This window comes from Trematomus bernacchii, unplaced genomic scaffold, assembly GCF_902827165.1.
Source record: "Trematomus bernacchii unplaced genomic scaffold, fTreBer1.1, whole genome shotgun sequence".
NCBI lineage: Eukaryota > Metazoa > Chordata > Actinopteri > Perciformes > Nototheniidae > Trematomus > Trematomus bernacchii.
The window spans coordinates 1866224-1880900 of NW_022987683.1; the positions used below are offsets into that span (position 1 = coordinate 1866224).

General features: G+C 40.3%; 1 protein-coding gene across 2 annotated transcripts in view; it reads left to right on the top strand.

Moving 5' to 3' along the window:
* LOC117487710 (RAS guanyl-releasing protein 2-like) overlaps nt 1-13379 on the top strand; it is a 34714-nt gene extending 21335 nt beyond the window's left edge. Inside the window, exons 10-17 of one of the 2 annotated variants that reach the window (XM_034136358.1) lie at nt 439-513; nt 753-875; nt 1984-2099; nt 2190-2331; nt 7312-7348; nt 9650-9808; nt 10851-10913; nt 11885-13379. In XM_034136358.1, coding sequence (XP_033992249.1) covers nt 439-513; nt 753-875; nt 1984-2099; nt 2190-2331; nt 7312-7348; nt 9650-9808; nt 10851-10909 — 711 coding nt within the window. In that variant the 3' untranslated portion in view covers nt 10910-10913; nt 11885-13379. The remainder of the gene's footprint in view (nt 1-438; nt 514-752; nt 876-1983; nt 2100-2189; nt 2332-7311; nt 7349-9649; nt 9809-10850; nt 10914-11884) is intronic. The other variant, XM_034136359.1, reaches the window with a different exon arrangement.
* The last annotated feature ends 1298 nt before the right edge of the window (nt 13380-14677 follow it).

Below are 14677 nucleotides of genomic sequence, written 5' to 3' on the forward strand. Positions count from 1 at the left end.
GGTAAAATCAGTGATCGTGATGTAAAATGTGTAAACTATATGACTCTGGTGATTCATTTTGGAATGTAGTGGGGACTAAACCCACACTAATGTGACAGAAATGTCCGTTAGTATGAACACAAAGACACACCCAAACACTCACAACCGCAGACCTCAAAGACTCCATGAACAAAGAAATGATCTTTAAACATCTATTTATTAACACCTAAACAAAATCAGTTAATGTTGTGTCTTTACCTGTAAATCTTTGTTAGATTTGTACATTTGATTTACTCTTTATTACTGTTTTCATGACTGCTTTTTGTTTTTGTACTAATTTGCATCGAGAGAAGCCTGCAAGATTTCATTGTACACGATAATATAATGCCAATAAAGATCTTCAGATTCCCTGATGTCAAATATGGAGACATAAAAGTCCCACTTTTCTGTTCTGTGCAGGTGTCTCTGGACCAGTACCACACGGAGGAGGAGATCTACCAGATGTCTCTACAGAGAGAACCTCGCAAGCCAGCGGTGAGCAGCACACTGATGTACCCTTTGTAGGTCTGTTCTACCTGTCTTGCCATGATGGATGATCACATAGCATTTTAAAATGGATTTATTTTCCTTCCGTCATCACATTTTCACTTCAGTAACCTTTGACTCATGCTATGTAGAGTGACCGTCTTCTCTTTTCTTTGTGAGATTGCAGCTTGTGTTTCCCCGGGCTGACGCTGACCTCACAGTCGTTGTTTTCTCATTTTTTTTTGTAGCAGAACTCCAGCCCCGCCCCCGCGCCTGACCCCAAGCCCACCATGATCGATGAGTGGTCCGTGTCGGTGAAGCCCAGCACCGACCCCACCATCATCAAGAAACACATAGAGAAGATGGTGGAGGTGAGTTTTTTCCCGCCCCTAAATGTTCCTCTCTCTCAGCTCTGATTGTGACCTGAGGGACAGAGGAAGGCTGAGGGAGGATTATCTGTTGTTATCCTCTCCAACATCTTGACATGATAACTGCAAAGTGCTCTTGGCTATTTGTCCAAATGGTTAGTAATCTTTCACCATGAAGGGTCGTCATAAATCCCTGTGGCTCTACTGTGGGTGATGGTTTATGGTTTATTTTTGCTTGGAATTGAAAGTATTAAGAGTTCTGTGTTTGTAAGGAACATAGACTCTATACAAGAAGTAGACATGAGCCAGTTCAGTAGTTGCAAAAACAAGTCGGATTGTATAGAAACCTATGGGAAAATGTTCCTACTTCCTACTTCATTTGTAAACATTTTCCTAATGAGTTGATGGTCTTGAACCGTTGGTTTCAAGTCGTCTTCCATATAGCATGATTTTCATTTGTAAATAAAACACAATAAAGCAGCTTTAGTCATTACCACAGTGACCTGCTATCTGACTCAGAAGAATCTTAAAAGTTTGAATCTCAGAATAACTTAAGAAATCGTAATGTCCTTAAAGGTGGGGTAGGTAAGTTTGAGAAACCGGCTTGAGATACACTTTTTGTTATATTCCATGGAATGCTCTTAACATCCCGATAGCAATGAATATCTTAAGTGCTTTGACAAAAAATCCATAAAAAAATGTCATCTGAGGAAGCCGTAGTACTGTAAAAAGCACGACCAATCATTTTAGCCGGCCCGGCTAAAATGACTGGATGGCCTACCTGCCTGTCAGCCTTCCATCTGTGCACAAACTTATCTCGTGCCCTCATTGGTCATGTGCACGTTCATGTGTGTTGGAGGAGGGGCTCTGTAAGGAAGTGGCAGATTTTTTCCAGTTGTGTATTTTCAAATTCTTGCGCACTCGAGCTGGTTTCTCCAAAATGACCTACCCCACCTTTAATGTCCAACTTTCTCAATACAATTTCAATGTTTTGATCCAGCACAGAAAATAAAACAAATACCTTTCTATCCCATAAGAATCTAAACGTGGCTATTTTTAGCAGCAAAACATTCTGAATTCAAACTGAACTAACCAACTGTCACATTCACAGTCAGTCTTCAAGAACTTCGACTCAGACGGTGACGGCCACATCTCTAGGGATGAATTTGAAGCCATAAGGAACAACTTTCCATACCTCAGCAAGTTTGGAGAACTGGACAAGAACCAGTAAGGATTGTTCTTGTTTAATCACTACTGTTAAATCCTTGCAGTTTTCAGACTGACCCAACCCTACTTATCTTTGTTTGTCTCTCACAGAGACGGGAAGATCAGCAGAGAGGAGATGATCGACTACTTTATGAAAGCCAGTTCTCTGCTCAACTGCAAGATGGGTTTCATCCACACTTTCACTGAGAGCACCTACGTCAAGCCCACGTTCTGCGAGCACTGCGCCGGCTTTGTGAGTAAACACCCACTACTCTTGTGTAATCATCTTTCGAGATAGTCTATTACCTCACTTATGACCCCAATCCATCCTTAAAATCGACAACATAGTATATCTGCAATGAAATAACTAATTAGATGTATCGGGCTCATGGGGGTCTCTAACAAATATTGATATTTTTTCCGTTTGCTTATTATTGGTTTTCAAATGCATGGATTTCTTGCCTGACCCAATCAATTGCAACGTTTGTTTAAAAAAAAGGTCAAAGGTCAGTTGAGTCATATGGACTATCTGCACTTACATGTCATCTCTCAGAGGTTCCTCCTGTCAGGTCAGGGCAATACCAATTAGTTTGAGCTGTAGCCACACACTGCTGAAGTTGCATTCTGGGAAATATGGGAGGAAGGTAATTGGGCGAGATGATAACCCTCCTCTGTGGCAGTGTTACATCTCTGTATATATATATGTGTGTGTGTGTGTGTGTGTGTCCTCTGGCCCCTTAACATCTGTCTAAAGCCCCCTGAGGAGCTCTGTGTTATTAAGACGCAGACAACATCAGCACTCAGCTGTAATGAGAACAGGAACACGGCCCTAATGTTGAACTGCTGACACCCAGATGACACCGCATTCATTTGTGTGTACTACATGTGGAGAGAAGCTCAAGAGGAAATGCTCAAAAGAGAAGTATGCCATATGTGTAGACGTTGAAAAACACTCAAAGGAGCGCGGCATACATAAAGATGCACACATTCTCCAGGGCAGCATTTTCAACCCATCATGAAGGGAAACTGAATAGCGAGCAGGGAAAGATAAGGACTCTGGCAGTGTGCCTCTCCCTTTGAATATGATTGTGTGGCAGAGGAAGATACACTAGCCACTTCCTCTTCAGCCTGCTTTGGGCCTTCCTCTTGGCTCCTGTACAAAAACAATATTTTTTCGCTGCCCATCTTTCAACACTTGTCTCAAAAACGCTGTTCAAGCCAAGCCGGTCCTTCTGTAAACACGGCAGAGTTCACCCACATCTCGCATGGATCATCACGCTCTTCTGCCTGCAGCCCCCTTTAGTCTGAATTCTAATTAATGGCAAACAAATGCGTTTTACTAAACGCACAAAACGATAAGACACAGATCAGAGAGTGTGATTTTTTTGTACATCTCACGAGAGTACGGCAGGTTTTTAGCTGGCTCTGAGCACTTTTATATGAGAGATGGCAGAGAGCTATGCAAGTATCTTTAAACATTTACGCTTCATAGAATCATAATTAAAAGGGCTGGAATCATTTTGTTGTTGTTGTCTGGCCTTGAATAGAATATGTTAAAATCATCTCGCTGGGGAAAACTGCTGTCAAGGCAATCTATAATTAAACAACAAATTCAGGCCCATTTATTGTCCTTTTTCACACCTACAGATATATTAGCTTCCTTTTTCTTATTTGGTGCATTTAGGTTCATAATGCTAAACCTTCCTTGAACAGAGTTGGAGAGCATGACATACATAGACGCACACATATTTATCTAGAAGCTGTAAATCTAAATAGGACTTTCTTCCGGCAATGTTCAAACCAGTTCAAAATACAAGCGGTACTGGAATGTTAAGCCATAAAATCAAGTGGAAAACTTTCCCTGTAGAAAGATTCTAGCAGAAACCTTTGAGCCATTGAGATCAGAAAATGGAGCTCCAAAATGTGTTTGCTGACTTCTTATTTAATAGACACATAGATACATTTCACCAACAGGCCTTTAGAACCAACACAATTCCAAAGTGTGTTGTATAGAACAAGATTGACATACTGCTTGTGGGAAAAACGGTTGATTATGCCAAAGAAAAAAGGCCTGAGGAGAGTAGAGCAAGATGTGCTGTCTAGCCAATCCAGATTATGTTAAATCTACTTTAGATAATGTTATTTCGATGTTAAGATTTTGTGTTTCCACAATGATTAAAATGTCCACTCTTTCACACATCTATTTACAAAAGGTGGTAGCTGGATGCAAACATGTTGGGTGAAGTCTGTTTATCTGCCTGCAGGGACTGAATGACATTTGGTAGGAATAGATGGAAGGCCTTTTTGTAGCTGCGACAACATCACATGACGTTTTCCTTTTGCTGATTAAAAGCTTGTCATTATATATTAAGAAATTAGCAAATGATCCCAAAAATAAAAACATAACAATCTAAAAGGACATCTTTAAAATTAAATGTGCAACTGCTGACAATGAACGCCACTTGAGCATCAATGTGAAAATTCAAACATTTCAATTCGAAGTGCCAAATCTTGCCTCGATTTCCTCGAACCTTAGCGTAAACCGTCAGAGAGATAGTGTGTGAGTGTGTTTGCAGCTCTTGTTTGTAGTGCATTGTGTGACTCACAGGCAGTAAAGGTCAGTCAGTGTAGGCAGAGCTGTGATGAGAGTTGTGTTTCTGCTCGTAACCGACTTCTCTTTGTTGTAGCGCCTCTGGCTGTTCACGCCCTCCTGATGTGTGTGTGTGTGTGTGTGTGTGTGTGTGTGTGTGTGTGTGTGTGTGTGTGTGTCTGTAGGTGCCTCTATGTGTTTGCATGCATGTAGGCTTGTGTGTGTGAAGAGGTCAGGATATTTTGTGCTTCTTCAGATGTGCCAGTGCAGTGTGTGATCTCCAGCTCGGCTCTTTCATGTCATTGTTCCCCCCACTGTCTGTGGACTCCCCGTGTCCCGCTTGATCTCGCCCCCCCCTCCACCCCCTCTGTCCCGCCAACCTCCTCTCTAGCTCTCGCCCTTTTCTTTCCCCTCCATTGTGCCCCTTTTTCCTCCATCCTTTCGCTTCAGCATCAATGAGGTGCATCAAGATGTGAACTGTATGGGTGTTCTAACAAGTTTTAGCCCATTAACCGCTAATTGTGCATACTTCCTCTTTAGGTCGACCACTTCCACGTTTTTATATACATTTGCTTCCAGGCAGTTATTGGTTTCCCATAATTCATTTCATTTCATTTAATCGTTTATTTGAAGAGGGACAGTGCACATTGATGAACATTTAAAACAAATAATGCTTTAAAAACGTAAACATGCCGGATTTTAGCTTTGAGCTAGTTTCCATCCGTAGTCCCTCACATACAACATTTAAGAACATGACATTTATATACATACTGTAGCAAAATAAACACATGATATGCAGAAAGAGCATGAGCAGCATATAAGCATTTACCACATGGCAGTACAATGTAGCAGCTACGACATGTAAAGTGCAGGAGAAGATAAAAGAGCTACATCAAGTGCAAGAGGAGATGCCCCTGTATTGAAGTGCATCTAGCGGTGATTGCACGTTTGTTTGTTTCTCAACCATTCTTTTAGTTGACCTTTAAAACTGTTCAAAGTGGGACAATCCTATAACTCAGTTGGGAGGCTATTCCACAAAGAGCTGCCCTTAATTGATAGAACATTTTGACAGAAAGTGGTCCGTCTGCGGTGGACTTCACAGTCTCCTCTGGTTTCTGACCTAGTGCAGCGTCCAGTGTGTTTTTTGTGGATGAATTCCCCTAAGGGAGGGGGGTGCCAGTCCATGTAAACATTTATAAATAAAACACATACTTTTAAAAGACTTAAAATGGTCAAAACTCAAGAAATTGTGTTTTTCAAGGATGGTACAGTGGTGGTATGAATTTGTCTTTCTGTCAAACACCTTGATAGCTCTCTTGTACAGCTGTTTTATTGGTTTCAGGTTTGTGGCACAAGCAAACGACCAGTTTGTAAAACAGTATTCAATGTGGGATAGAATCATACAGTGGAGGTATGACTTTGCAGCATTGACAGTTAAGAAAGGTCTAATTTGTTTAACATTTTGCAAGTTGAATTTAATGGTATTGGATACTTTCTTGATATGTTTCTTAAAAGTCAAGTTCGAGTCCATTATGACTCCAAGATACTTGAAGTGGGGGAGTAGTTCTAATTCTGCTACGTTTAAAAGCACATTGGATCCTTCGATTTTGACTGGTCGTTTACTGAACATCATGCATACTGTTTTTTTTGCATTTAACTGTAAGCAAATGTCGTTCAGCCAGTGTTGAACCTTGTCCAAATTATTTGAGAGACAGGATGAGATAATTTCAGTATTTTTCCCGTGTACAAAGATGACCGCATCATCGGCATACATTTGTACATTCAAATCAGGACATACATTAGGCAAGTCATTAATGTACAGAGAAAACAGTAATGGTCCAAGAATGGAACCTTGTGGAACCCCAACAGGGTTCACAAGGTAGGGGGATTTGGTACCGTTGACCAAAACACACTGTTTTCTGTTTGATAAGTAAGACTCAACCCACTGTATTGAATCTGCCGAAAAATTGAAATACGTCAGCTTTGTGAGGAGCACTTGGTGGTCAACTGTGTCAAAAGCCTTCCTGAGATCAAGGAAGACAGCACCTACATATGGGCTCGTGTCCAACATACATTTAACCTTTTCCACAAAGACACAGTTAGCTGTCTCAGTGGAGTGGGGAGCACGAAAACCAAACTGCATTGGGTGGAGTGGAGCGAAACCTTTATCTAAATGTTTGGTGATTAGTTTTGACACCCATTTCTCAGACACAGGGGAGGATGCTGATTGGTCTGTAGTTGGATATTATTGCCTTATCCCCAGATTTAAAGATCGGTGTCACCGTGGCCACCTTCCAGGATGATGGAACTTCCCTCGTGCTGATAGATTGATTTACTAGCATAGTAATTGGTTTTATTACTGTCAATATTCGTCTTTATGAAGTTGGTGTCTAAATCATAGGTGACTTTGTACCACAGCTTAGAGCCTTGGTGATGCATTCGAAGGCGGCTGAGAGAAAATGCATGTTTGTTGTAAAGACTTTAGCTATTTAAAAGTTCAAATCAAATCAGCCCAAGTATGCCACATTGTACATTTTATTATAGCTTTTCCTGGCTCATATCTCTCTGTAAATGCTGCTCATATCTCTCTGTAAATGCTGTAACACTCCACCCCATAACCCTTTTATTCCTGTCTTTCTGCAGATATGGGGCTTCTACAAGCAAGGCTACAAGTGTAAAGGTAAGAGAGCAACACATTTCGATTGGACTCTGCTGCACCCTCACCAGTGAAGCCTTCAAATAATTAATGATTCTTTTTGAATCCATCGATTCCAAACCATCACACACACCCTCTGTAGATAAAGATCCACAGGGTTGAAGAGCTGGGTAAATGTCAACGACACAGAAACCATGGCAAATAAATCACAGCCTTTAAATATATGTCCACATAGAAAGCTTGGTTGACTGAAAAACAGATAAGCTCCCATCAGCTGAGACCACAATACACACAATGCCATATTATTTTCCCTTTCCTGGCTCCCAATAGGTGTTTGAAGAAGCTGGTTGATTTCACAAATGTACACACACTGGCCACCTCCGACACCTTCTTCTCATTATCCTCAGAAACACACACTCTATCAGCCTGCTTCTTTTCCCTGATGTGCCGCCGGTGGTGTGTGTGCTGACGGTAAAAGATTAAGTAGTGATAATCTGCAGACGTTCAGCGCAATAAATAACTAACACTGCATATGTTTCCACCCAGATGCCATGCAAAAAACTTTGGAAATGGTGCCAAATCTAAAATGCAAATAATGCAGGTTTCCATCTGCTGGAATCATTTGAGAAGTGATTGATTACAGCTCAGCTTTATGAATGGGAGAAGCTCGAGAGGGAGGATGATTTGCAGGCAGGATTTGTTTGTGTTTTAAGCAAAGGGCTCTGTGTGTCGCTGCTTCCTTCTTGCTTTCAAAAGCAGTGGTTTCTCACATTTTTAAAGTGTTACTGTACCAATGAAAAAATAGCCCATGAAACTGGACCTGCATTCACCCTATTCTTCTCTTTCAAACAGGCATTTGAATTACTCTCTCTTATTCTAGGCATTAACAGATTCCCCATTCAGTCCGGTGCCCCTAAGGTTGGCTAATGCTTATTAAAAAGCTTGCAAGTTACCATCAAACATATGAGTTGCATAGCAACACGATTAATTAATGCTCTTTGAGGTCTTGTGGTCTGTTACTAGCACTCTGTGTCTTGTGTTTAGAAAGACAAACAATAGATTCTTGTTCTTTCCCCGCCTCATTTCTTAATTACCAGGACATGTTCGACTTAAAAGGGTTGCTTATTTTTTACTTTGAGTTCAAATTTAGATTTTTGGTGCTATGAACGCAGTAATTAAAAGCTATGTTGCTCACATGACTGCTGCTGTTGTGACAAAAGGAGTGAGAAATAGCATGGAGGTGAGAAGAGAACAAGCAGCAGCACTCTCCTGGTACACACTCACACCCCCACACGCTACACCCTGCCATCCCCTCTCCTCTCTGGAGGAGTGCATGTCTCAGAGTCGGACTGGGAGTGTTCTGGCTTGTTCCAGCGCATTAATGAGACCATAGGAAGTCAATGACAGAGCCCCCCCTAGCCATTCATCCCCATTAGCATTGTTAGCCTGTACTGAGGGAGGTAGAGAGAGTGGCAGAGACATAATTGAAATGAATCACCCTACGCAGTGCAGGAGTGGAGTGTGTTGAGACCTCTGAGTATGTGTGTGGATATAGTTGGATGTGTGTTTTGGGGCTGTAGACTATAGATATTAAGAATTAGATATGAGAGGCTCTCACTGTCTTTGAATCCAAGTTTATATTGGATATCACACTCCTATTTTTGATCCCCTATTTAAATGAATAGCTCAAGATTTGGAATATTCACTGTGTCACTGAGAGATGATCAAAACCATTTTTTATATTTGTTAAATGAGTACCTGCTCTTCCCCTCAGTTTGAATCTTTATGCTAAGCTATGCTATTCAGTTGCTGGGTTTAGCTACATGTTCTTGACAGTGGTATACGTTTTCTTGTGTAACTCTCAGCAAGAAAACAAGTGTTCCTCCCAACATGTAAAACTATTCCTGTAAGCCTAACACACCCCCTGTTTTATCCCAGCCCTGGTTGTTCTCTGGCCTGAGTAGGCGGCTGCCAAAGCAAGAATAACACAGCAAAGTCAGAGCAACAAAACAAGAGAAAATAGTGCAGTGAACAATTGAAAAGAGAGGTGTATTGTAGATGTGTATGGGATGCCTTGCTCACGCTCCTCTCCTCTCAAGACTCCCCCGGGTTGACAGAGTTGTGTTCAGGCACAGTTGGCCTCAGTGCATGTGCGTGCCAGTGTTTGTGTGTCTGCATGTCGTGTAGAAGATCATTCCCGTCTCCACTGGCTCTTCCGTTTACCCCAATGTTTCTTTTTGCAACTTACCCCATGTCTCTCCCTTCCTCTCCACCTCTCCTTGCCCCCCCCCCCCCCCCCCCTCCCCCCTCCTCCTCCTCCTGCAGCCTGTGGGGTGAACTGCCACAAGGCCTGTCGGAGCCGCCTGGCCGTGGAGTGCAGGAAAAGGACGAAGAGCATCAGCCACGAGACGCCTCCCGCCCTCCAGGCCAGATCCTACAGCTTCCCCCCACCTGCCAACACTCCACCCAGCCTGCAGCACTCAGGTGAGCTGCTGTTAGGACAACATATGTTTTATGTTCTCTTTATATGGATTTTATTTGGTTTGGTAAATATTGGCTCTTCACACTGAATCGTAAAATAAATTAGCCCTAGGCCTACATGGAATAGTTTCATTCGTTTTCTTGATTTGAAAAAACACACAACATTTACTATGATGCTCTTTAGACAGAGGTGAAAGAATCAGATCTTGTACTTAAGTAAACGTAGAAGTACCAGAGTGTAGGAATACTCTGTAACAAGTAAAAGTCCTACATTCAAAATGTTACTCAAGTAAAAGTACAAAAGTATTAGCATCATAATATACTTAAAGTACCAAAAGTACTCATGATGCAGATTGGCCCATTTCAGAATAATATATATGATATGTTTTGATTATAGTTATATTTTGATGACTTTGTATTCTGCAGGGTAGCTTGTAAATGTTAATCCAGGTGTTACTAAAGTCTTATTTAAGTGCTGATTGCATTTTAAATGATTGGTTTACCTCCTAATTGTAGTGGGGTTGAAGTACAATGTATCAAAACATTTAAATATTCAAGTAAAGTACCCTAAAATATGGTACTTGAGTAAATGTACTTAGTAACTTTCCACCACTGTCATTATAAAGTTTAAACAAATCGAATGTACAGTGTAATGCAGGCTCCCTAACCCTTTCAGAAAAGTATATCTCAGAGGATTGTTATATCACATTCTCAGCACTGCATGTCACCGCTGCAACACCTCCACTTTTCAAAGGGCGCTTTGCTCTGAGCGTATAGAGCACTGACATTTGGAAGATTTCTCACTCAAAGGTGTAATTTGCAATGGAAATGTGATTGGCTCAGTGACCCGGGCGGTGTTTTCATCAGCAATAAGTAAAAGTGCTGCCCTGTCTGGCTTTGTTTAATATCAGTGTGAACCTCCTCGATCAATGAGCCGCACAAGGGAACTGGCAAGAAGACAGAAGCCACACATGCTCATCAGCTGTAGGCAGTGATTTGCATTTTAATTTCATTGACTAATCTATTCTTGCTTACGCTGTTTCAGTAATTGCTGAAGAGGATTTAGAGACCTTGGAGGAAGGAGTGTTTGATGTCCACCTATAACCAGGTGAGAGGGCGCTGCTCACTTTCAATGCTATTCTTACACTGACTGCATTCAAACTATGATTGTTATTGATGTGCTTAGTGTGAAAAATATGTTGCATGGAGAAAAATGTGATCATCAGTCACATTTTATGAACATCTGCTTTTTGATTGCCGAGCATGACTGTGAATAATAATCATATAAGAATAATAATGCAGCACAAAATAGAAAAATAGACAGACTGAGCACAAACAGGGAGAAAAATGCCTTAATTAAGGTACAATAAGTGGGAAAATAAAACAAACTTGAAACAATATGATCAAATAAAATGTAAAAAATAACACATTACATGTCGCTTTTACCCATCATGCATCCTACGCATAACATAAATCAATACATAATAAAACATTTGATAGTTGAGCGCTGGATATAGGTTTAATGTAGCAACAGAAGGTGGTTATTCCTGGCAAGAAAGAAAATAAATGTACTCCTGGAATTGTCCACCAATTCTAATTTTTTTTAATGAATCCATCAATAAAGAGAAGCTGAGCAGGAAATACCTGAATGTCATCTTCTGACATTTTTTGCATGGGACCCATTAAGACACGGCAAAGCCTTCTTATAACCTTTCAGCAAAGTTTGCATATGAATATGAGTTGTGAGAAGTTTAATAAAAGAACAATTCTCACATTGCTGTATTTGAAAAATGTGTACATGTAAAGGCCTACAGATGTGAAATGAATCAGTATTTAACCATAAAAATACATTAGCAATTAGTTTGTTGCAATTTGATCATGCATACATATTTGTTTATAATATAACAAAAAGGTATTGAAACTGTATTTTGACACAGGCACTTAAGATTGTAATCACCACTCAGGGCTCTGTGCGACACAGTGCCGATGTTTTTCTCATGCTCTTATTCCTGGATGTATTAGTCATTGTATCCCAATCCATGCAGGAGCCATGGACTGAAGTTTGATTTTGTCCAACAGGCCAGTCTGCAGCTCTCTATTTTAGAATCCCTCCTACGGCTGGTGTGCACGAAGCTAAATCAGCGTCTGTGGGGCCCTGACACAGAATGTGCTACAGTACATCAGTTTTACAGCCCTCAAACTGAAGAGAAATGCACTGAACACAAGCCAGGATCCCTCCATGCTGCCACACAGTGGACACATCCTGCAACAGCACCCCCCCCCCCCCCCCACCCAACTCACATGAATGTGAAGACCAATGTGAATGGAATGTCTTTGTATGAAAATAAATGTACAATCTCTGCATTATGATTCTGTATTGGCCAAAAGTGTTACTGTTATACTTACTATATATTTTAAAAAATATCCACAAAATTGTATTTTCTTCGTGGAATGCTAAAGTCAGTGGAGTTTATCATTTCAGTGCACAATCGAAATGGCTGTCTACATTTTTATTTTATGTAAAAAAAAAACATAAGAGGTGCTGTTATCGCCAAGAATGTAAACCAGACAGCTACTGTCTTCTTTGCCTGAGAAGCTTTTTATTGTACATCATGTTGTTTTGAAACACATTTCAATGGACCAATAATGATAGGACCCATTTTGCTGTCAGATATAATATTGTTGATTCGTGGTGCCCGTCTGAAGCATGATGACAAAAGCAAACAATTTTTCCGGGCGCTGAAATGACTGTGTGGACAGTTATGATTAGAAAGGACTTTGATCAATGTTATATTTTTGTCATGTTTACCGGAATATCAGTAACTGTCCTGTAGTTATTGCTATGGTGTTGTTCTCAGTATACAGTACTGTCTTGTACCAGTGCATTGATAGATGATCCATCCTCTTGCAGTGCTGTGAATGTAGCACACACAGTAAAACGCTGCTGTCAGATAAAGATCTCATTTTCCCCGAGACTGTATGCTGACAGCAGAGAGCAAAAGCCTGGCTAACGTTAAATCAGTTTTTGTTCCCGGTTCTTAGACTGTCAGTGAAAACAAAAGAATCAGAAGAATAATACCAACATTGGAGTAATGAAACTCTCCATCTGACAGCAGCGTATACATATTATATTATTTCCCTGAGAATCTGCTTTGATGCAAGTTGTATTTTGCTGTTTTTATCCTGCATGCTTCTCCTTTCATGGCTCAATTCTCTGGCCAGACATCTCTATTGCTGAGGATCTTTTTAATTTTTTTATGTAGCACGCCAAGTTATCATTTATTTAGGGAACATGAAGTGTTGAAATTCCAACTGAGGAAATGTTTCTTTTGCTTTGTGCCTGTGGAGAGATGAGTTCAGACTTTAAGAGCCTACTGTTAAGCGCTGGTGGGTCTTTGAATGAGAATCCTCACATTACTGGTATTTATTTTTCTGTATAAATAGCTAAATAGCTGCCGGTTTTATTCTGATGAATGATGTTTGTTGTCATTCTGTGAATGAATTTTTCAGACTGATGTCATGCTACTCCTTGTGGTCGATTCCCCAGTAATAAAAGCAGCAGGCATCACTCCAATATGTGTTCTCATTCAGAAAAAGGTTTTGTCTCTATGAAATTCAACACTTTTTTCCGTGAATCTAAGGTTTTTATTCACTTTGATGATCCTCCACTTTCATTTGCACAGAGGATATTTTCAGCTTTTAGCGGCTGCTTTGATCTAAAAATACATCCTGATCTACTTCCTTAAATTTCAGTTAATTCTTGTAATCCCAAGTGAAAGCTGGCTTTTTTTGATGTTTTAACTTGAAGAATTTAGGTGTAAGAATTAAAACCTGGGTTGGGAAAACTTAAGTTATTAAAACTTTTTTTAAACTGAACCTAAAGAACACACACACCAAAAAAATCGAAGCTATTTTTCTCTGTTCCTGAAAAGGCTTAGATTAGAGGCACTCTAAACAGTGATAATGTAATGCTGTAGGCTGAATCTTTCCCTGCATTGGAAGCACAATTCAAAATAGTCCAGTTGAATAAAACATTAGGCATCCAACTCTGAGGCAGGTGCCAGATGATTAGGGAGGCCATTTTTACTTATTTTACATAAAATAGCCTATTAGAATTTGACCAAAATAGCCCACAGCACATTGTTACTTATTAATGTAACTACTCTTATCATTTCACAGAGGTGGGAAGTAGTGGAGTACAAATACTTCGTTACTGTACTTAAGTACATTTTTCTGGTATCAGTACTTTACTGCACTACTTATTCTTCTGACGACTTTTTAGTTTGACTTCTTACATTTTTTAACCCAAATACCTGTACTTTCTACTTCTTTCATTTTCCAAACAGGCTGGTTACTTTAGTTTGAATGTGTGTTCGGTGGCGTGATCATTATTATTCAGAGTCATTGCGTGCCTATTGATTTGAACACGATCCGTGTATCCATCATTTCCTGGTCTTCTCTAAAGAAGAGGGACCAATGAAAACGTTGTCATGTTGCCGTTGTTCAGCATGGAAACATTCATTAGCTAACAATGACATTATTGTTCTATTAATATAAAGGGAGGTCAGGTACTCTTTAAAACAGCTGCTAGTTATGGGTACTTTTTACTTAAGTACATTTCAAAGCCCATACTTCTTTACTTTTACTTGAGTAAAGAAGTTTAGTCAGTACTTCTACTTTTACCAGAGTATTTTTAAACATGAGTATCTGTACTTCTACTTGAGTACAGGATGTGTGTACTTTTGCCATCTCTGTCAGTTCATAACCCCACCCTTACTAACAGGAGAGTTTAGCAGCGATTGCAACATCTCTAGCCGCAGCCCCTCCCAAAACACACTCATTCCAGATGTTGAAATCGATTCTGTAACTGCC